The sequence below is a fragment of the Arabidopsis thaliana genome, chromosome 5 (assembly GCF_000001735.4).
Source record: "Arabidopsis thaliana chromosome 5, partial sequence".
NCBI lineage: Eukaryota > Viridiplantae > Streptophyta > Magnoliopsida > Brassicales > Brassicaceae > Arabidopsis > Arabidopsis thaliana.
In genome coordinates this window covers 2,610,962-2,631,476 of record NC_003076.8, presented here as the reverse complement: position 1 = coordinate 2,631,476, position 20,515 = coordinate 2,610,962, and the positions used below count along the sequence as shown (strand labels likewise).

At 34.1% G+C, this 20,515-nt stretch overlaps 5 protein-coding genes and 2 long non-coding RNA genes across 13 annotated transcripts; 4 read left to right on the top strand and 3 right to left on the bottom strand.

Moving 5' to 3' along the window:
• Window positions 1–181: 181 nt before the first annotated feature.
• EMB1873 (porphyromonas-type peptidyl-arginine deiminase family protein) lies at window positions 182–3,177 on the top strand. Of its 5 annotated transcripts, none has more exons than NM_120900.6 (10): window positions 182–519; window positions 1,003–1,116; window positions 1,233–1,322; window positions 1,409–1,493; window positions 1,566–1,621; window positions 1,727–1,805; window positions 1,920–2,054; window positions 2,144–2,376; window positions 2,456–2,614; window positions 2,704–3,177. In NM_120900.6, exons 1-10 carry the CDS (start codon window positions 430–432, stop codon window positions 2,812–2,814), a joined length of 1,152 nt encoding a protein of 383 aa, NP_196434.1. In that variant the 5' UTR covers window positions 182–429; the 3' UTR covers window positions 2,815–3,177. The 5 variants fall into 5 exon arrangements, with proteins under 5 accessions (NP_196434.1, NP_001330496.1, NP_001330495.1 ...); NM_001342988.1 differs by lacking the exon at window positions 182–519 and adding an exon at window positions 560–897; NM_001342991.1 differs by lacking the exon at window positions 182–519 and adding an exon at window positions 575–745 and having other exon boundaries at window positions 2,704–3,152.
• A 94-nt stretch (window positions 3,178–3,271) lies between these two features.
• PK3 (serine/threonine protein kinase 3) lies at window positions 3,272–5,918 on the top strand. Of its 2 annotated transcripts, NM_180461.1 has the most exons (7): window positions 3,367–3,624; window positions 3,733–3,751; window positions 4,253–4,395; window positions 4,506–4,649; window positions 4,805–4,990; window positions 5,135–5,259; window positions 5,346–5,918. In NM_180461.1, exons 1-7 carry the CDS (start codon window positions 3,535–3,537, stop codon window positions 5,572–5,574), a joined length of 936 nt encoding a protein of 311 aa, NP_850792.1. In that variant the 5' UTR covers window positions 3,367–3,534; the 3' UTR covers window positions 5,575–5,918. The 2 variants fall into 2 exon arrangements, with proteins under 2 accessions (NP_196433.1, NP_850792.1); NM_120899.3 differs by having other exon boundaries at window positions 3,272–3,751.
• Window positions 5,919–8,576: 2,658 nt separating this feature from the next.
• Window positions 8,577–9,503, top strand: SOB5 (suppressor of phytochrome b 5). The gene has a single exon (NM_120898.3). The coding sequence runs from the start codon at window positions 8,879–8,881 to the stop codon at window positions 9,311–9,313; it is 435 nt and encodes a 144-aa protein (NP_196432.1). The 5' UTR covers window positions 8,577–8,878; the 3' UTR covers window positions 9,314–9,503.
• A 2,182-nt stretch (window positions 9,504–11,685) lies between these two features.
• AT5G01485 lies at window positions 11,686–11,891 on the bottom strand. The gene has a single exon (NR_142510.1). It is a non-coding gene; the product is annotated as an other RNA (long non-coding RNA).
• Window positions 11,808–12,469, bottom strand: bZIP75 (basic leucine-zipper 75). Its single transcript, NM_180460.2, has one exon. It carries the CDS (start codon window positions 12,333–12,335, stop codon window positions 11,922–11,924), a length of 414 nt encoding a protein of 137 aa, NP_850791.1. The 5' UTR covers window positions 12,336–12,469; the 3' UTR covers window positions 11,808–11,921.
• A 1,056-nt stretch (window positions 12,470–13,525) lies between these two features.
• AT5G08139 (RING/U-box superfamily protein) lies at window positions 13,526–15,343 on the bottom strand. 2 transcript variants are annotated; one of them, NM_001342987.1, is made up of 2 exons: window positions 14,166–15,190; window positions 13,526–14,059 (listed from the first exon to the last, which is right to left on the bottom strand). In NM_001342987.1, exons 1-2 carry the CDS (start codon window positions 14,988–14,990, stop codon window positions 14,042–14,044), a joined length of 843 nt encoding a protein of 280 aa, NP_001330727.1. In that variant the 5' UTR covers window positions 14,991–15,190; the 3' UTR covers window positions 13,526–14,041. The 2 variants fall into 2 exon arrangements, with proteins under 2 accessions (NP_001330727.1, NP_850790.1); NM_180459.4 differs by having other exon boundaries at window positions 13,589–15,343.
• Window positions 15,344–16,534: 1,191 nt separating this feature from the next.
• On the top strand, window positions 16,535–16,896 carry AT5G01475. The gene has a single exon (NR_142509.1). It is a non-coding gene; the product is annotated as an other RNA (long non-coding RNA).
• The last annotated feature ends 3,619 nt before the right edge of the window (window positions 16,897–20,515 follow it).

Sequence of the window (20,515 nt, the reverse complement as noted above, 5' to 3'; positions counted from 1 at the left end):
TTGTTATGTTAGAAGTTTGTTGAAATGAAAGATTACGGTTGAAATGACAATAAAAACAAGAAAAGAAAAAGAAAAATATCAAAACAACTTTTGTCGTGTTTGGGTCACTAGATTGGGTTTAGGATTCCGATTCTGCTCGCCTCTGGATTCTGATTCCGCTCACCACTAATAGTGGGGTCGTGCCCGGTCGTGTAATGAGCATAAGTTTCAGTCGAATAGTTAAAAAGATGGGGTCCAACTGTAAGAAAATATATTCTATACGGGTCTCTTAAGAAAACTGAGAAATTGTTTCGGAATCTTTTTGTGTACCTTTCTTTTTTTTTCTCTTCTTGGTCAGAAAAAGAAGTATTAGGAATCAATAACGCATACGGTATACACATCAGTTTAAAGCTTACATCTGACTTCTCTCTCACAAAAACATCGTGAAGAATGGAGGAGTCACGAGAATCGCCGGCGGAACACGGCTACTACATGCCGGCGGAATGGGATTCTCATGCTCAAACTTGGATCGGTTGGCCTGTAATTCTCTATCTCTCTTCCTCTTTTCTTTTTTTTTCATGTTTTATTCATTAACCTGAGATAAAGTAAAAATTGACGGCGATTCTGGAGAACTCAATCTCGCTGTTCAAAAATCAAACTTCGATTTCGATTTTGTCCTTTTTTTTTTTTTATATGGATCCTGCTCGTAGTTTATCATTGTTCGAATTGCTGTTTTCTGTTTATTTGATGATTTCTCTGCTTCCTGGTTCGTTTTTGTAGAGTTTCCGATAAATTTTGTATAGCTTCTGTATGTCAAGTTAGCATCTAGATGTGACATGAGATGAGATCTTTTACATTGCAATCTATCATGGTTACAGATTCTGCAACCAAATCAGAATTTAAAGCATTTTCAGTTAGGTTGTTTGTTTCGATTTGTTTCATCACTGAATACATGAATCAAACCTCAAACCACTTTTGTGATTTTGAAATCTGGATTATAATTCTGTCATAATATGGCTGCAGGAACGGCAAGATAACTGGCGGCACAACGCTTTACCCGCACAACGAGTGTTTGCAGATGTTGCAAAGGCCATCTCAAAGTTCGAGCCTGTCACTGTCTGTGCTAGCCCTGCTCAGGTTTGTTTACAATCATACCTGAAATAAGAAAACATCTTTGAGTTTCTACATACAGATACCAAGTAGTCTCTCAGTTTACTTTCTGTTTTTGGCTTACATGATTGTGCTTGCATTAGTGGGAAAATGCAAGGAAACAGCTTCCAGAGGATATAAGAGTTGTTGAGATGAGCATGAATGATTCTTGGTTCCGCGACTCTGGACCAACTGTGAGTTTACTTCTTTAGCTTCTCCCTTTTCTCACCATCTTACAAAGCTTTCTAACAATTTGTTGTTACCGCTCTCTTTTATACAGTTCATTGTACGGAAAAGACCAGTAAAGCTCAGTTCTCTTAACCGAAACATTGCTGGGATCGACTGGAATTTCAATGCCTGGGGAGGTAAGGATTTGGAAACCTTTTTACATTCTCAACTATTTGTAGTCACTGCTTGACTCACTTTTCCCATGGCAGGAGCTAATGATGGCTGTTACAATGATTGGAGTCATGACCTTTTAGTTTCACGAAAGGTACCGTATTTGGAGAAATAAACCTTCTAGTCATTATTGGTTTCCATATCACTAACATTAGCATATTACAAATATTGATTTGCTCTTTCTTCTCCTACCCATCAGATTCTCGCTTTGGAACGAATTCCAAGATTTCAACATTCGATGATTCTTGAAGGAGGCAGCATCCATGTCGATGGGGAAGGTTTGCATACATTTCATAGTGACTTGAAAACGCAATAACTTGCAAAAAAACAGATTATCTGAGTTTATAATTGTTCACAATCCCACTTTGTTGCTTTGCTTATTCTACTTTCAGGAACCTGCCTTGTCACAGAAGAGTGTCTCTTGAACAAAAACCGAAACCCTCATATGAGTAAAGAGCAAATAGAGGAAGAACTTAAGAAGTACCTCGGAGTACAATCATTTATCTGGCTTCCTCGTGGTCTTTACGGTACTCCACTTGCTACATCGGTTACAATTGCCATCGCTTATTTCGAAAGAAATAATTGTCAATCTTATAGAAATTTTAATGGTTGTCAGGGGATGAGGACACAAATGGTCACATTGATAACATGTGCTGCTTCGCTAGACCGGGAGTTGTGTTATTGTCTTGGACAGACGATGAAACCGATCCTCAATACGAAAGGTCTGTGGAAGCTCTTTCGGTTTTGTCGAATTCGATTGATGCTCGTGGAAGGAAGATTCAAGTCATTAAACTTTATATCCCGGAACCCCTTTATATGACTGAAGAAGAATCGTCTGGAATCACTCAGGTAATGAATACTGACTAGATAAAACTCAATCTTTTGAAGTTGTTTTGAAACAAATATTTCATCGATTTCATTGTTGCAGGATGGTGAAGCTATACCAAGACTTGCAGGGACAAGACTCGCAGCATCGTATGTGAATTTCTACATCGCCAATGGAGGAATAATCGCTCCACAATTCGGTGATCCAATACGTGATAAAGAAGCGATTCGTGTCCTCTCGGATACATTTCCTCATCACTCGGTATTAAAACCATCTCTGTTTCATTTCATGGATCAAAAACAAAAACAGATTTTGATTTTTCTTCTTCTTCTTCTGAATTTTTTTTGAAGGTTGTGGGAATCGAGAATGCAAGAGAGATCGTTCTTGCTGGAGGAAACATTCATTGTATAACGCAGCAGCAGCCGGCGGAGCCTACTTCCGTCGCCGAAAATGGCCACTGACTGTCTCTGCGCGCCACCGAGGGATTTATGAATCCTGGCCGTTGATATTTTAAAATACAGATTTGAAGCTTGAGGACGAACGAGAGCCGTTCATTAATTGGATCCTGTATTTTATGGTTCGTTGACTAAGAAATATATTATTGGGTCATCATTCCGATCAAACTTTGCTTGCATTATGGCATAACAATTAGATTTTTGTTCTGTTAATTATGCAAGTTTGAATAATTAATTTACATTTGTATTTTTTTAGTAGAATTTTCATTTTTTTTTTCTTAATTTGGCCATTCAAATCTCTACTTTTGAAGTATTTCATTGTTAGTTGTTATATTAGTTCCATATTACATGATGACTACTAAATTGTGGATTATAAACTGATTGTCTTTTGTTGGTACGACTTTTTCTCGTTAATGATTTTGTTGGATATATTAGCGTTATGTTTATTTACCCGAACCAATTAGCTAAAACGCAAATAAATTTAATGAATTAATTAATTAAGTGACACGGAATTGTGTGCCTGTATGTATTGTATCGTATAGCTGACATGAATGCTTCAACTCCAAATCTCTACACTTCCATATAATTAAAACACAGAGAGACGAAGAAAATCGAGATCTCGAATAATGCGAATCTGAAGGATCTTTACGAATTCCATAATCTTCAGATCGAAAGGTTTCTATCGATTCGTTGGTCAAGAGGAGATTGTGCGTGTGATTCGTGAGCATGGGCTGTTCGTTTTCAGGATTGAACGCACTTTACGACGCCGTCAACGGTGGAGGTGACGTATGGATCAATGAGAATCGATTCAGGATCGTGAGGCAGCTCGGCGAAGGAGGTTTCGCATTCGTCTTTTTGGTCAAGGAAATTGTCGCCGACGCTTCCTCCGCCGCATCCGGTGGTGGTCTAGCTAAGAAAGTCAAGGATCCGGCTCATCTCTCCGGTTAGTTTTTTCGATGATTGCTGATCTCCGGTTATGTTGACCGAATCTGAATTGCTGTTTCTGATTAGATTTGCTTTCGTTTCCCTTTCCCCATTCGATTGTGGTTTTGATATTGGACACTTGAAATTGTAGATCAGCTCGGGCTATGAGAGATTGTTTGTCATAGAAGTCAAACTATAACAATGTAGGAATTTTATGTTTGTTTTCTGAGAATCTTGTTCTATATAGGTTGACTGGAGATTAAACACTTTCGATCTTTCCTAGTTGTTTAAACTGCGTTGCATCTGAAACTTTGGTTTGTCATTTGTTCATCGACACTGGAGATGATAGGTTCTTGCTGACGAGTTAATTGACCTAGCATCTAGTTCCTCTTTTATAAAGTTTGACTGTGAATCAACCAATTTTGATTCACTGTGCATCTGAATGTTGGTATTCTTTAACTTCTTTCATATTTGTCCGATGACTAACCTCGAGTTTTTTATATCTGTGATTTCCTTGTAGCTGACGGAACTTATGCTATGAAGAAAGTTTTGATTCAGAACAAGGAGCAATTGGAATTGGTGCGTGAGGAGATCCGTGTTTCTTCATTGTTCAATCACCCTAATTTGCTTCCACTCCTTGATCATGCCATTATTTCTGTTAAGGTAATCTGGACTTTCATTGGTTGATGCTTTTTCTGAGTATTTTGCTATTTGTCTCTGTAATTTTCTTATGTAAAAATCCGATTTAGAAAGAGTTACTTTTGATTGGTTAGGACGGCCAAGAGGGAGCTTGGAAACACGAGGCCTTCTTGCTGTTTCCTGTTCACTTGGATGGGACCTTGCTGGATAATTTCACTTTGATGAAGGCTAAAAAAGAAACTTTCTCAACAACTGATGTTTTGCACATATTCCGTCAGGTAACAAATTCTATCTTTGATTTCTGTTTTTAACTTGTGTTTTCTGAAACTCTCTTCTTCTTTTGCAACTAACTATTATGTTTAGTTTACTGAGAACCATGTGAGTTACTGTATGATTAGTCATAAATTGAAAGTCGTTTGATTTTCCACTGCAGCTTTGTGATGGACTTAAACACATGCACTCTCTGGAGCCACCATATGCTCACAACGATGTCAAACCTGGCAACGTCCTTTTAACACGTAGAAAAGGACAGCCTCCTCTTGCGATATTGATGGACTTTGGAAGTGCTCGCCCATCACGGAAGCAAATCCGTTCCCGTCAAGAGGCCTTACAGTTACAGGTTCTATATCTATCCCTTTATTATACTCATCCCAAGCTTTTGAGATCGTTTACTACTACATATTCTCCATGAATCATCGACATTCTCTCTCAGATGAGAATAACTACTTACAATTAATATCTCTGAAAATTCTTCATGTCTTAGGAATGGACATCTGAGCATTGCTCAGCACCGTTTCGAGCTCCCGAGCTCTGGGATTGCCCAAGCCATGCTGATATTGATGAGAGAACAGATATCTGGTCACTAGGCTGCACATTATATGCAATAATGTAATACAATAATATTTGGTTTCCTTGTAAGATTAAATAATTTCATTGACTTGAACTTAATATAAGAAGGTGTTTTTTTGTTGCAGGTATGGTGTGTCTCCATTCGAGTATGCGCTTGGAGAATCTGGTGGAAGTCTTCAGCTTGCAATCGTGAACGCTCAGATCAAATGGCCAAACACTGGACCAAAAGCTTCTTACCCTGAAGCTCTTCACCAGTTCGTAACTTGGATGCTGCAACCACAAGCTGCTGTTCGACCGCGCATAGACGATATCATCATCCATGTCGACAAATTGATCGCTAAATTCACCAAATGATTCCCGAATTATGTTGGTTTTCAAAAAAAGGTGAAAGGAAAGAAAAGAAGACTCTTTATACATTGCTTTGTCTCTTTTTTTTTCTAATATCCTTAGCTGTTTTCAAAAATCCCATATTAGATACATATATTTAATAGTATTACATTGCTCTTCGTAATGTATTTTGAACTTTTTAGGATTCGGGGTTTTCTTTTTGACTATGGGAAGTTGTGAACCAATAAATTTACTTAAGACAGTATATCTCGTAGTTGTCCTAATTCTGGTCGATGATGCTGTAATGCTATTATAATTTTGTGCTGATTCATATTTTAATTATAACCATAGGGTTTTTGAAAATGTTATTTAGATTTGAGACATCTTCAATCTTTCAACCAATGAAGGATGGGAGCCACAAGTTGATATTTATGTTGTCAACAACTAGGACTTGATTGACATATACAACTTGTAAGGTATATAGTACATTTTGAAGATCTGTATAAAGAAGAATTGTTCACTAGGTACAGTGGTACACATAAATACATATCCGTAGATACCCATAACATGTTGTTGAAGAAGTTATTATTTTCTGATAATGGAAATGATTTTATTTTACGAAAGAATTCCACATATCTCTTATGTATGCGCGTCTGTGTACGACCTTTTACTTTTACGGATTTGAGTCACTTCATAGAACACATTAGAAATAAATTACGTAAGTCAATTTCTGGAAGATAAATGTCTGATCACTATTTATTTCACTCTCAGTAATATTATTATTTTAAACTTCACTTCTGTATTCTGTAACTCTAAAATTGAAAGTTCTACAGTTCCCCTACCACCAAAATTATGATCATACCTATTACTCTATATTTCCATTTTCAGAAACTTTTGATATTTTAACATATTTACTCAAATATCATAAACATTTCTTGATTTATATATGAAAAATAAAAACTAGTAACCTTACAAAAATTAAACTGCAAAAGCAGTTTTAACATTCCACGATTGCATTGTTGAAAGAAAACATTCCACACAGGAGTTACTTATAGCAGTATTATATTAGTGTATCTATTAATGTAGATTTCTAGCTAAAGCGATTGTTTCCATAATATTTGAAAGATATATGTAGTCATCTATATATATGATCTTACAAATTATCCTTCAGTTCATCAGTTGTCATGAATTTTTCAATATCCTCAATTCTTTATATCAGATCATGTTAAGTCCATAATTTTTCTATGAACATGAACTGAAATTCAAGTGGTATATAGAGCAAGCTAAGTCAATATAACATGTGAAGAAAATGTTAGAACTGAACTAATCCCTCATATAGGTAAGTTTTTGTGCATGTTAGAAAAGGATATTTAATTCTCTGTTGTGACAAAGGAAGCGAGAGATGTTTGAACTTTTAAAGGAAGAGAAAAGACTTAACAGCAAGCAGTAAATATTAAAGAAAGACAGAACAGCACAAGTCACAGGGATATAATAATTTTGGGATGGTACTACTATTACTCCCTTATTTATTGTTCATTACACATTTTCCAATATTTTCTCCTCAGATTAAACATTATTCTTCCTCAACCATACTGATTCAATTGAGTTGATCAATTCAAATTTTTATATTTAAGAAAAATTGAAAAACATTCTTCCCTTGCACTTTCTTTCGCTATGAGTGTTGTCATATAATTTTCCATATTAAAAAACTAAGATAGCATTGATTAATAGTGGTACATTAATTGGACATATACATATACTATCAATCATTTTATTTACCTCCTTATCGAGTTTTTTTTTTTTTTTCGGTGCCGTATCCGTATCCCAAATCCACTTGACGAATTTAACTAGAGTAGAAAACCAAACCCTAAAGGCACCGACTTTACGAAGTCACACTCTTGCAACCGATAAATTATTCTTGATTTTTTCTAGGTGTTATAGAAATTCACTCACTTAACAGTATAACGATTTTGTGTGTACGTAGAAGAAGAAGGGATATGAACGTTTTGTAGTCTTTTGTTTTTCTTTTCAAAGTAAGTTAGCTAATCAGCTTTCTATATGTCGACAAAATAAAACAAAATCAGTTCTCATTAAGCACTCTTTATTACATCTTCTTTCCTACATGAGAAAGGCTAATTTTCCAAATTCCAACTCAATGACACCTACAACTATATTTTTAGTAATTTAGATTCTTCAAGATACATGATGTTTAAAGTTATTGCATTTAAAAGATGCTACTTATACGAGATAAGAAATTTCACTTTCTCTCCCTCACGGCTACTAGCTGGACTCTTGCTGTTCTCATCAACTCTCTTCATTTATAGCTCTCTCCCTCTCTTTCTCTTTCTTTCATTTTGTTTTCTTGAATTACGTTTTGCTTAGATATTCATATTAACGTGTTTTGTTGTTGTTGTTGAATAGACTAGTTTTTTATTAGTTGAATAATGGTTTTATACTTCTCAAATATCCGAAACCTCACATTTAGTGAACTTTGCTATGTTTTTTTTTTAAGTCTAGACTAACTCATGTGTTTTAGCAATATTTGGAAGAGAATATGCAAATAGCGAACCATCTTATTTGTTCGTTTATTGGTTGTGATTTTTTCAAATAACATATATTTCATACAAATTGTTTTAACAAATATCATGTTATATACTATTTCGACAACACTGATATTTTTTGTTATTTCTTTATTTTTCCCTAGTTTTTATTTATTAAAAATAAATTATTGGATGGGTATGTTTGTCTTGTATTATTTAAGTTTGATATATATATTTGGGTAGTGAGCTGTTCTTTGGTCAGAAAGAAGATGAGAGATAAATAGCAATTCTCAGGTGTTTTAAATACAACCTCTTCTCCATCTCTATCTCTTCCACCCAACTCCCTCCTCTTATCTTTTATAAAAGTCAGCCTCTAATTATCTTTTAATTTCCCAAAAAAAATCAAGTTATATTCCATTTTTTCTCTCTCTTTTTTGACAGAATATTCCCCTTTTTCCCAAATTCTAAATTTTTTTTTTTTTTTTTTTTAAGTAACCTTCTTATTTTGTCTTTTATCACCAAATGCATATACATACATACACGGATACACACACGCTTACATATTATATATACGCGCTTACATACATACACTGATATACACATACAGTACTTGCTTGTTCCTTGTTGGATTGTTTACTTAATATCTCAGCTTCTTCTTGTTACTGTCTCACTTTAGGGCTTTTTTGGTTGGTCTCTTTGTTTGGGGGTCTCTTTGTTTCTTCTTCTGTTTATATCTTAAATATAAACACACACACACACACACAAAAGAGTTTTATATAGTTATAAAGAAAATGGAGTCTGCAAACATCTTTGGATCCGATGAGGATTGTCGCAGCTGTGAATCTGGATGGACGATGTATTTAGCCTCACAGTCCCATGATCGTGACGACGATTGTTACTATGGTGATGATGATGAAGAAGAAGAAGATAGCGATGGTGGTGATTCAATGGATTCTGATGCATCTTCTGGTCCCATGGAAGCCACATCATATCTCAAACTTGCTCAAGAGATTGAGGAGCAAAACTCTATAAAGAAGAAGAAGAAAAAGACTAATGAAGAGATGGTTTTGGTGGAGACTACTAGGGTTCACAACAACATTAATCATGATGATGATGATGATGATGACGAAGATGATGGGGATAATCATGATTATGATGATGGTAATGATAGCTACAGTGTAGTTCATAGCTACGTTGGTTCGGTTAGACAAAAAGGGTTAGTTTGATTTTATATAATGATTTTGTGTCTATGCTTTATTTAAATTCCAGTTCCAATGTTTTTATTCTTACTCGATCGATGTTATGTCCTTGTGTCACTACGATTTCTGTTTTAATTGTGGAAACGTATTTTCTATCTGATGATTTGCTAATTGTGTAGCCTATATTTGATTAATTACTGTCTATGTTAGAGACTTGTGTGATCATTAAAACGAGATCATAGTACAAATACAGTGATGATCGATGATGATGATGATGATGATGGCTTGGGTCTCTTGAGATGTACATCAATGCATTCCATTATGGGTTTCTTTATGGTCACCATAGTACCCCATTATGGAAATACAGATATGCCATCTTATTTTACCTATAATTTCTAGATTCAGTCATCTTACTACTACTACTAAGTAAATATACATTTACATTAATTTTTTGTGATGATATCTACCCACTAATCATGTATTCATGTGGCAGAATTGACATAGGTATATAATTAGTCTAACATATGGTATTAGTTTAACGAGTATTTATTATACTCATCGATGCCATTTTTCAATATTTTTGTTTACTACATCACATGAGTGGGCATTTGAACATTTTCTAAACAAGAATTACTATCTATAAAAAGTAAATAAGAATTTCTAACTTAAAATCAATTTCTATTCTTTATACATTACTAGTGGAATCATTTTCACTTCCAATATAGTATAATCTAACACAACTGACGAATCCATCTGCAAACTATCAGAATCTCTACAGCAACTTCTACAAATCGTAGATCTCTTAACCCAATTTTTTTTTTTTAATTTTCTATTTTTTATGATGATTTTATGGTACCCACATTTCCATATTTGTCAAGTTTTGTTGATTTTACAAATGTTGGAAGATTAAGATAGATAAACAATTCAATAAATCATCATTGAGTGATAAATTAACAAAAATATGACGGATGTCATCGATATGAATGAACATCAAATTAGATATAAATATTTCTATTAATAGTACAATTTGCTAAAATAAAACTAGTATGAATATGAAGTAACTTAAATCATTAGTTAACAATTTTTCAAAAGCATACTTTTGCTAATGTCTAAACTAGTGGACCAAATACCCTATTACCGGCCAAGCCGCTAAAAAAATGTAAGCAAAGAGTATTTTCATAATCTTATGTGGAAATGTCGTTCTTCTCAAATGAAGTATAAGCAGTTGCACAAAACTTAATTACCACGCAAAAACTGAAGAAATCTTGACGTCTTTTAGTAAAGACCACTATACTAATTGATTGCACAAAAATGTTTATGTAGTAACAAGAATTATAAGAACAATTAGAATAAATTTTAGAAATAATGTTGCATAGATTTGGTTGGCATAGACACACACGTGCACACAGTATGAGTTGTATATAATTGAGAAATTGAGACACAGAATAAGAACCCATCATCTTTGGTTGTATCTTTAGTACAGACAGGGAAACATGTTTTGTGACCATAGGGGACATATCTCTTCTGCACGTGTATCTCTCTGCAATTCTTTTTTTTTTTGTCCTTTTACCCCCAAAACTTTGACATTTGTTCACATGCATCCCCCTGCAGTCACTATACATGTTGATCAATAGTTTGAGACTAACGTCGAATCATTTCTGAAACGCCCAAGTTTCGTTTTCCAACTCTTCTTATTCGACTTAATTAGGATTTGATCCGGCCGAGAGAATATTTAGAAAAAAAAATCTATGGATTTCATAAGGTTTTCAGTTCTATTAAATAGAGTTAAAAGTGAAAGTCTCATTGTTTATACACAATAGGTTATGGTATCGTTCCAATGGAGTTTACTATGTATCATCATATATCTTCGATAACAAGACGCATAGGTAGTTTGTTCAGTTTGTGGCAAATTGTTGAGCGTCATTTGTAAAACTCGTTGTTACTTATTAGAAAGTCTAAATTTATGCACATCTTATATGGCAACATTTTATTGTTAGTGTTTAAATTTCTGTGGGGTAAGATTTTGTGAAATTTTATTTATGTTTTTACGATCCTTTTTCTTAACCTCAAGTGTTATTTAGTCACCATAATTATCACAGCTATAACAGAGATTTACTGGATTATCGTTTTACTCGTAAAATTTCATAAACTCAAACCCACAATTGGTTCAAGACGGATGGCAAATTCCTCGACAATATTTTATGAAGTTGTTGATCAGTATTATACTGTATATACCAAGTTTTTGATATAGTATTTTTTTTAATATGGACCTTGTTATCTATGTTTACTTGTCTAGTCATTGTTATGTTAAATTAAAAGATTAAAAGTGAAAGGAAAAAAAAACACATGACATATTTGTAGAATCCTACAAATTTTTCTCACGCGGAAGTGTTTTTTGTTGTCAAACTACGGAGGCTTTTGGAACCCAAGGGAAAGTAGAAATTTAAGGGTAGACAAAACGTAGCAAGATACTCGAAAAAATAAGGAAACTAGAAATATATTGAGAAATCATGAAGCAAATGTATTGACAATTATTATTCTATATAGATAGAATCCAGTAGAGAGATAAATAATAAAAGAAGCTAATTACATTAGAACCATTTTCCACTAAAAATAATATTTTTCGACTTACCAGTTAAGATGGTTGATACGAAGATAGTTGGTTTAAATCGAAATCATTGGTGTTTCCAAGTATACCTTCATGGTTTCCATAAGATATAGTATATTGATCATGAAAGGATGAAACTGTCTCTTTGAGCTGTGAATTCTCTTGCAAGATCTGGTGATTGTACTCCAACAAGCTAATATATTTGTTATACAAGAATTGATTGTACGCCATGAGTTGTTTTACTTGCATTTGCAACCCCTCTTTCATCATCCGCTCACGCATCCGCGTTCTTCTTGCTGATTCTCGATTAGACGCCATTCTCCTTAACCTCTTCTCTTCATCCGTCACAACATTCGGTTGTTGATGATGGTACTGGTCATGATTGTAGACATGGTCTTGAACATGGACGTCGTCTTCATCATGTAAGTTTTGTTGGAACATTGAGTTGAAATTATTGTTACGCGATGGAGTCCCTTCTAAAAGATTGAAATTATGAGGCTTTGAAATTTCTAGATGATGGAATTTAAGAAAGAAATAGAGAAAGGAAGAGGGAGATTTTTGGATTTCGATATCACACGCAATAGCAATCTTATTGATCAAAGAAAGAACATATATACATATCTTGTCAAGTTGTCTTGTAGGCCAAGTTTAAGTTCTTTAATTAATGAGATACATGAATTTAATTGCATGAGCTGTAATTAAGCATTTAGTAGTAATTAATATACTTAAGTGGGATTTGTTGTCCAGCCTCCTTTATGCATTTGGATAAAATTTCACCAACTCATTTTAGTTTCTAGTGACACCTTTTGACAAAATGTCACTTGCAGTTTCACATCTTTGTCAAGGTTAATATAGTCAAAATTAAAATGCAAAACGCATATCCATGTTCATAAAACATAGAAACAAGAGTTGAAAATGTATATTTCTATCTGTCTTGTATTGATTCATCTCATGAGCTCATGAGCTCTTGTTTCTTTAAAGCTTTTGGTTTTATGTCCTTTATCATTTATAACTTTCACTACACTATATGTATTTCGAACTCTACACTTGCTTCATCTCTGTTTCAATGTTTCTGTGTTGTCAGAATTTAATTACATGGCTCTGTGAAGTGTTTGTTTTTAACAATCAACACAATAAACCTTTAAACTAAAACAACATTAGTGATTCATAGCAAAAGGAATCATTGGAATATTTGGTGATAATATCTTGTGCACGTTATTGCTATCTTCAATTTATCATTCACACAACTTTACTTCTCATAGTTAGTCTTTGTATAACACTTTTATTCATTAACGAAGAAAATCTTTACGTGTTGTAAATGCTATACAACAAAACATTAATGTTTAGTTCTTAAACAAGAAGTAACAATGAACTTAAGATTAGTCTATTGAAGAATAAATGGACCCCAAAAAAAAGGTGATTGTTATGTGTAACAGATTTCAAAATTAGTATGATTAGAATTACCAGACGGCAACGTTGTTTCCACAAAAGGACAATACAACTCTTTCTAACATAAAAGCTATGTCGAACCACAGAAATTGAAAACCATGGTTGTTTTATTCTTAGCTCCACTAGTCATTATTTGCAAATCATATCCAGAATAATTTATTTTGAGATGATTTTTTTTACTTTTCAGCTTGAGTTTACTTTATTCGATTGAAACATGTAAGTATATAACTCGGAACATTTTAACATTTGGAATGAAGTTCTAGGTAAATGTATAAACCAGGCCAATAAAATGAGACAAAAGCAAAACAAACATCAAAGATTCAAAGTACATGCATATATGTTCTTCTCTGCAAAGCTAGCCTCCTAAAGCTTAGACCATCTCATGGGTCACACAATGAGGCCAAATACTAGAACAAAACCAACTAAGAAAACGCTTGACACAATCCAAACACAGAATATCTACATTATTAACTAGTCAAGACAAAAATCTTACTTATCGAGGATGATGTTTACCATTTACAGAACCATGCCAAAAGTATTTGTTGTTCTCTGAGTCTTCCTCTGCTCATACTCTGCATCATCTGTAGGCAACTCATAACGACAAACAGGACATGTGTTCCTTACTTTGAGCCACGGTACAATGCATTCGCTATGGTACTTATGATTACATGGCAGTTGAACCGCTTTGTTTCCGATATTCATCTCATCTTTACAAACTGCACAAACCAAACCACCATCATCATCGTTCTCACCTTCTAGTAGAACCACTGGGAGATTGTTGAGAAAAGATTTGGAAGTCGGAGGTAAACCAATAACGGATACCTCAGCATCGGCAAACTGTTCAAACAACATATCATAGTCTTGAACATAATCGTCATGATCACCACCAATGTACAGCTCTCTGTTATCCACATCAAAGTTGATCTCTAGAGTGTGATTCAGTAAAACTTCCCACCCTAGATTTCCCGAACCCTCTGCTCTTTCCCTTGTCACTAAACCCTCTAAAGAGATAATTGGCGAAGCAGAAATCAAACTTTCGTCATTCATATCAATTTGTGCAAAGCCACTTCGTATCTCTCTCTCATCATCCACGCCGCCACCACCACCACCACCAACTTCTTCCCAATCAAATTCATCAGCAGTTACCTCACGATCTTCTAATTGGAGTGAATCCCAACAAAGAGGGATAGTCACACTAACATCATCATCTTCATATTCATCATCATCATTCACATATACATCTTCTTCATTCAGATCAATCCCCCATAATTCCCTCTCATTCTCAACACCATCATCATCATCTGAACCCGATTCCACCGTAATCAACCTGATATCATTCCCCGAAGATGCAATATCGCGGAACTCGAGCCCAAAATCAGTCCTCCCCACAAAGAAATCGTCGTCATCAGGTTCATCAAAATCATTGCTAACATCAATATCACTATCACCTAAATTCTCAACGATAACACTTCCAGATTCCAATCCTAATTCAATCACCATGTCGCAGTTTCCCTCTATCACAACAGAACAAGTTTCGGATCGCGATTCATCCGTAGCCTCGTTATCAAAATCACCATGGATATTAGAATCGTCATGAGGAGGAGTTACCTGAGACTGCTCGACTCGCTGGTGTAACAGATCATCCATGACAAAGATAGAGAAGATCGAGAGATACCACGACTGAATCTGAAACCGATTCGTCGCATGAAACAACGACGGAGGAAGAAGAAGAAGAGTAATCAGTTATCGGGGGAGAATTGTGAGAAATCGAATCGAGGTCTGCTTCGTTAACTAACAATCTCACATCTCATGTGTTGTTATAATACGACGTCGCTTTCGATCTAAACACATGAAAATTTCCGCCATCAATTTTGACGATATTTACTCCTTTTGTGGAGTAACCTTAAAATGACGATTTTGTCCCTCAGTCATATTCTCGGCTCGAGAATCGCTTGAATGGGCCAGGCCGAAATATTGGCCTGTTATCACGGAGAATCTCTTGAGCACCCAAACCAAATTTGAGATTGACTTGAATTCAGTTCTATTTGAAATGATGAACAAAAAAAGAAAACCAATTTGTATTCTCAGTACGGTGGAATTAGATGCACATTTACACCATATCGGCCCATGGGCGGCCCATAAATTATAATGGTTTACTTCAATTTGTCAACATTTATATATCATAACGTTTTTAAAATTTATTTGACTAGAAAAAGGAATTTATTTTTATTGTGAGATACTTTTGGACCAACCAAAAAGAAGAAAATGTATAAAAAATATATTATTTTCTTCTTTTTGGTTGGTCCAAAAGTATCTCGGCAAGAAAATAGAAATAAATAAATAGAGAGGGGACACTTGTCGAATAAAGAATGGGCCGCGTCTTAATCGAAATCGCCATCCAGTAAGAATAAAAAATAATTAAAATAGAGAAGCCCAAAGAGTCCAAGCACGTGAGAGAGGCCACGTAAGCGAAAACTAGTGTGGGAACAGAACAAAAGAAAACACATCTTCTCTTTTTATTTTTATTTTTGACATGATGAGAGAGTCTCTTCTCTTCTCTCTCCAGAGCTTTCGCTTTCACGTATTATCAATGACCCATAAACCGACAGGTCACTCGAGAAAGGACACCACATGCCCTCTCCTTCTATTCCCAACATAATTTATCTTATCTTCTTCTTCTTCTTTTTTTCATCCACCATTAAAATTCCTAAACAACGTCATTAGAGATAGAGAAATATAACGAGACAATGACATTAATTACCTAAATTTTAGTCAAAAAATTATTTTATCACACCATTGTAAAATTAAAAACAGCTTTTGATTATGTGGTTTAATAAGTAACACATGTCATATGTAAACATATCGGTTAATTAATAAACATAACAGTTTTAATATGATAAGGAAAAATAGTTTAGTATACGTAAATTTGATGAATATTGAAAATAGTACGAATCCACTTTTTAAAATCATCATTTTACTACTATGTATACAATTATCCACGATTTAGTTTAAATTGGCAGCTTCAACCTTAGTTCTAGTGGTAAATGAGCGCATTACCACGGATGTCGGATTCATAAGTGTCAGCTATTTATTCACAAAAAAGAAAATAAAATATTCATAGCTAGAGGGCCCACAAGTTTTACTTTACCTCGAGTTCTAATCTCTGATATTATTTGTCAGAGTGAAAAAAAAGTGGGACCCAAAGATGAATAAATTTGCCCTCACGTGATACCATCACGAGAAAGCGATCGGTCGCCACCGCTTCTCTCTCTCTCTTACAGGGCACGTGCCCCTCACGTCTCTACTCTTCCTCTCCCATTTGCCCGTACCAAATAAAAATCTCACTCTCTACTTAACGGCAACGTTTGGAGTTAAACGGCGTCAAAGAGTGTCCAACAGTGCGGCGACTCTCTCGTTAGGAGATGATATGGGACCCACCGCACGCGAGACGGAAGGCAAATTGTTAACGGCAGGGAATGGGCACCCACGTGACCATCCTTCTCTGCTCCTCCTCCTCTTCTCCAAATCTCACTTTCACCTTCTTGTCTTTCCTTTTTTTACGGCCTATATAACCTAGTTTTATTCTGACAGTTCGAAATCCTTATTTAGAATTGTTTCACTTAATTAATATCAAAGTCTTATTTGGATTACAGCACACAATTTTACGACCAATGATGTGCGATTGTGTGTAAACCAACGATAATCTTTGTGGCAAACATCTCATATGCTCGTATAAAAAGTAATTAAAATAAGCTTTTTGTCAAACAAATTCTATAGATTTGTGACGCAAACATCTATGTGTAAATATATTTTTGATAACAAGTATACAGTATGTTGAAATATGTCGAGTGAGTTATAAACTACGGAAAAAAAAATTGTTACACAGTCTATAAAATATTTAGTATCTTTTTTTTTTAAAGGGTAACGGCTTAATTAACTAGCAGTCTATTTTCTTACGAAATAATCCATGTCAATTGTTGTGAGCAAATTTGATTATTTAGATATCAACGCCTCCTATGTATCAAGTGGATATCAAATATAGGAAGAACTCTAGTGGCTTGTGGTTTTCATGCATTAGTGTGTCATCTGAAATCATATTGTCACGTAACCATCTAACGCTTGGACTCGGTGAACAGAACAAACATTAAATTCGTGACAAAATGATTCTCACGCATTTTGTATATCATCTTTCGGAAACATTAATATTGTTTTTAGCCGAATTTAGCAACATATATGCATGTTTTTACGGTGTGAACTAAGTTAAAGGTCTATTAACCAAAAAAGCATATATGATATCATCAAAAGTTTACAACAAATATCACATAATGGTAAACCTCACCTCAAAACTCAATAAAATGGAGCTCTAACTCAAAAAGTAAAAACCAATAAATTCATTATTACCTCATGTGAAAATTAGAGTCGTGGATCCTATATTCCTATAAACATAAGACTATAGATCTAATTAAACGGTGAACATATATAACATTATATTGTGGTTCCTCTTAACCAAGCTAGTTCAAAATATATATCATCTTCAACTCATGTCATCGGAAGATGCTATATCCAAACCCTAATCAATAATCATCTTTGATTTTTGCCATATCTCACGCAAGTTATATTAGTTAATTATCCCAATAATCTTGCAAAGATTCGTGTTCCGATCAAAGAAACAAAAAGATTACACCAGAAACCAGCATCATGAACACTTTTTTTTTTTTTGTATATTTATCATAGATCATAGATGGTACATAAAAACTGCAACATTCAGAAATTATTTTTTATTTTATTTTTGTTTTGTTTTGTTTGTCATCATAACTCATTTCCAGTACAAGAATTAAATTAGTTGCACGTTGAAAAAAAGAGTTAAAAAACAATATATAGATCAGTGATCTGGTTCAGTGCATTTAATGGTTAGAATTTCTCTTTTTTCATATCAAAATTATACGGTCCGTTATTTTCAAAGTACATAGTTTTTGTTCTTGTTTTCCCCTTTGCTAACAAAGCATTTTAACAGCTTTTGTTTTAAGATAGCTTTTATATCTATAATTAGCAAATTAATTTATATTTTGAATAAAAAATAGTGAAAACGGGATAGCGTAAAAAAGAAACGTGGGACCCGCAATAATCGAGAGGTGTGAGTTGGCCACGTGATGGATGGGGGAGGCTGTGAGGTAGGCAGCCAAAAATACCCCAAAAGGTTTCGTTATCACGTGATACGGCGCGATTTACGCGGCGCAACTGCCACGTGTCCTCTTAGATCCAAAGTCTCGTACGTAGCCTTCTCCTTGGTTAAAAACTTCATATTTAATTTCAATGTATCATAATTAGTTGTTTAATCTCGTGTTTTAACCCTAAGTCACATGATATCTAGATAGATAAACTATTTGTTAACTGATCCCTAAGAGGATTCCTGTGCAAATGTACAGAGGAATGTCCGCATTACAAATACATTTGTTTTTCTTCAAGTCCAGCTTCTTATTCTTCTTTTCTAATTGCTTTATGATTATTTAATCTGTTACTATACTATTAAGAAAATAACAATGATTAGAGACAACTAATAGTCCTCTTTATAAGGAAAAAAGAAGTAAAGAAGACAGCTAATTCAGATGAGATGCTCTCCCACACACTCTTTTGTGTATGCATAAAGTTTCTGTAATTAATGTTTTATTTAAAAACACTTTAACAACAAAATAAATAAATTAAGGGTTTATATTTTTTTAATTAAACTTCTGAAAAGAGAATGTTTGATAAACTGTAATTCTGTAAGAAATCAACGTAGAGAGCATTGATATCTAACATTAAAACCAAAAAAAAAAAAATGTCATTGATATATAGTTATATACTTATATGCAAAGAGATGTTTAATATTGTTCACCCTTAAAATATTATCAAATCTTGATATTAAAACAGTTGTTAGCGTGTGCATGAACCTGGTGAGTAGTTGTGATGAGATCTCGCATTGATTTACTTCAAATTGGATTAAATATGTAAAAATATGTTTAAGAAATCTTGTGACTCCGCGAATGATTTTCTCCTATACATTATTCTAATTAATTCCATGGATATGTTTTATAATATGCGTAGGAAATTAAAGAAAATATGTTTTGTATTATATAAGTTATTTTGATCTTAATCTTTTGAAGTTGAAACCTACTTGATATGCTTCTTCTTATTTTGTTAACTAACTCAAGTTGAATGATTATTTATTGATTGAATTACGTAAGACGGGAAGAACATGATGTGCCCAACCGAACCACGAATGGTTAAGGATAGGTCGGTTTGTGGCATATCAATAAACAGTTTATGAGACTGAATGGAAACCTTCTTTCTTCGATCGACTAAAACCCTTAGCCTTCCAAGTTTCTAGTCAAGAAGTATTGTTACTAAATTGCCCTTGATGTTAATGTTTTCGAAAATCTATTTATGTTTCTACAGTGTTTCTCTCACGTGAGTTGCAGAGTCAGTTCACGTGGTCCCACTACATCATGAAAACGACGTCACACTAACCTCTTATTCGCCTTTCACTTGAATTGACCATTTCGTTTTTATTTACTTTCCTTGATTTCTTTCTTTCTTCTCATCTAAACGTGTAAAAATCTTAACAATTCCATTTGCTTTTTTGTTTTTGATTTTAATGTATCTAACCAATTACTTGTGCTCTAGAGAAACCGAATCTCGAATAACAATAATACATTTCATCAAAGAACCACGAGATTGCGAGTGATTTTAAATCAATATAATACAATTCATGGGGTTAATATAAAATACAGAGAATAAAGCGTGTTTAAGCACAACCTAACAACTCACGAGACAAAGTGGAAGGCATGTGGGGATGTGTAATTGTTTTTGCTCTTTCCCTATTTTGTACAATTTTTCACTTCATGTGATCCAACACTATTTAGCTATAGTTCCTTTCTCACTATCATCTCCATCTCTGTTTTCAATTTATTATTTCTATCTTCAGATTAAACTCATGACTACTGGAAAGATGTAGTACTCAGAAACTAACTAGATTGTAAGCATTAGGGGAGGGCAATAAATATTACTCGTAAGTAAATTTAATTCTTAACTACTGAAAATCTTAAGTAATTTAATCAAGTATATACGTACTTGCAAAAACTTGAAAGCCATAACTATTTTCGCTTGAATACAAATGGACTAAAGATATTTTA

Coding starts and splice junctions, on each gene's coding strand:
- EMB1873 (NM_120900.6), top strand. CDS start 430: ATGGAGGAGTCACGAGAATCGCCGGCGGAACACGGCTACTACATGCCG. Junction 1,494..1,565: donor GAATTTCAATGCCTGGGGAG/GTAAGGATTTGG, acceptor TTCCCATGGCAG/GAGCTAATGATGGCTGTTAC. Junction 2,377..2,455: donor AATCGTCTGGAATCACTCAG/GTAATGAATACT, acceptor TCATTGTTGCAG/GATGGTGAAGCTATACCAAG.
- PK3 (NM_120899.3), top strand. CDS start 3,535: ATGGGCTGTTCGTTTTCAGGATTGAACGCACTTTACGACGCCGTCAAC. Junction 4,396..4,505: donor ATGCCATTATTTCTGTTAAG/GTAATCTGGACT, acceptor TTGATTGGTTAG/GACGGCCAAGAGGGAGCTTG. Junction 5,260..5,345: donor TGCACATTATATGCAATAAT/GTAATACAATAA, acceptor TTTTTGTTGCAG/GTATGGTGTGTCTCCATTCG.
- SOB5 (NM_120898.3), top strand. CDS start 8,879: ATGGAGTCTGCAAACATCTTTGGATCCGATGAGGATTGTCGCAGCTGT.
- bZIP75 (NM_180460.2), bottom strand. CDS start 12,335: ATGTTCCAACAAAACTTACATGATGAAGACGACGTCCATGTTCAAGAC.
- AT5G08139 (NM_180459.4), bottom strand. CDS start 14,990: ATGGATGATCTGTTACACCAGCGAGTCGAGCAGTCTCAGGTAACTCCT.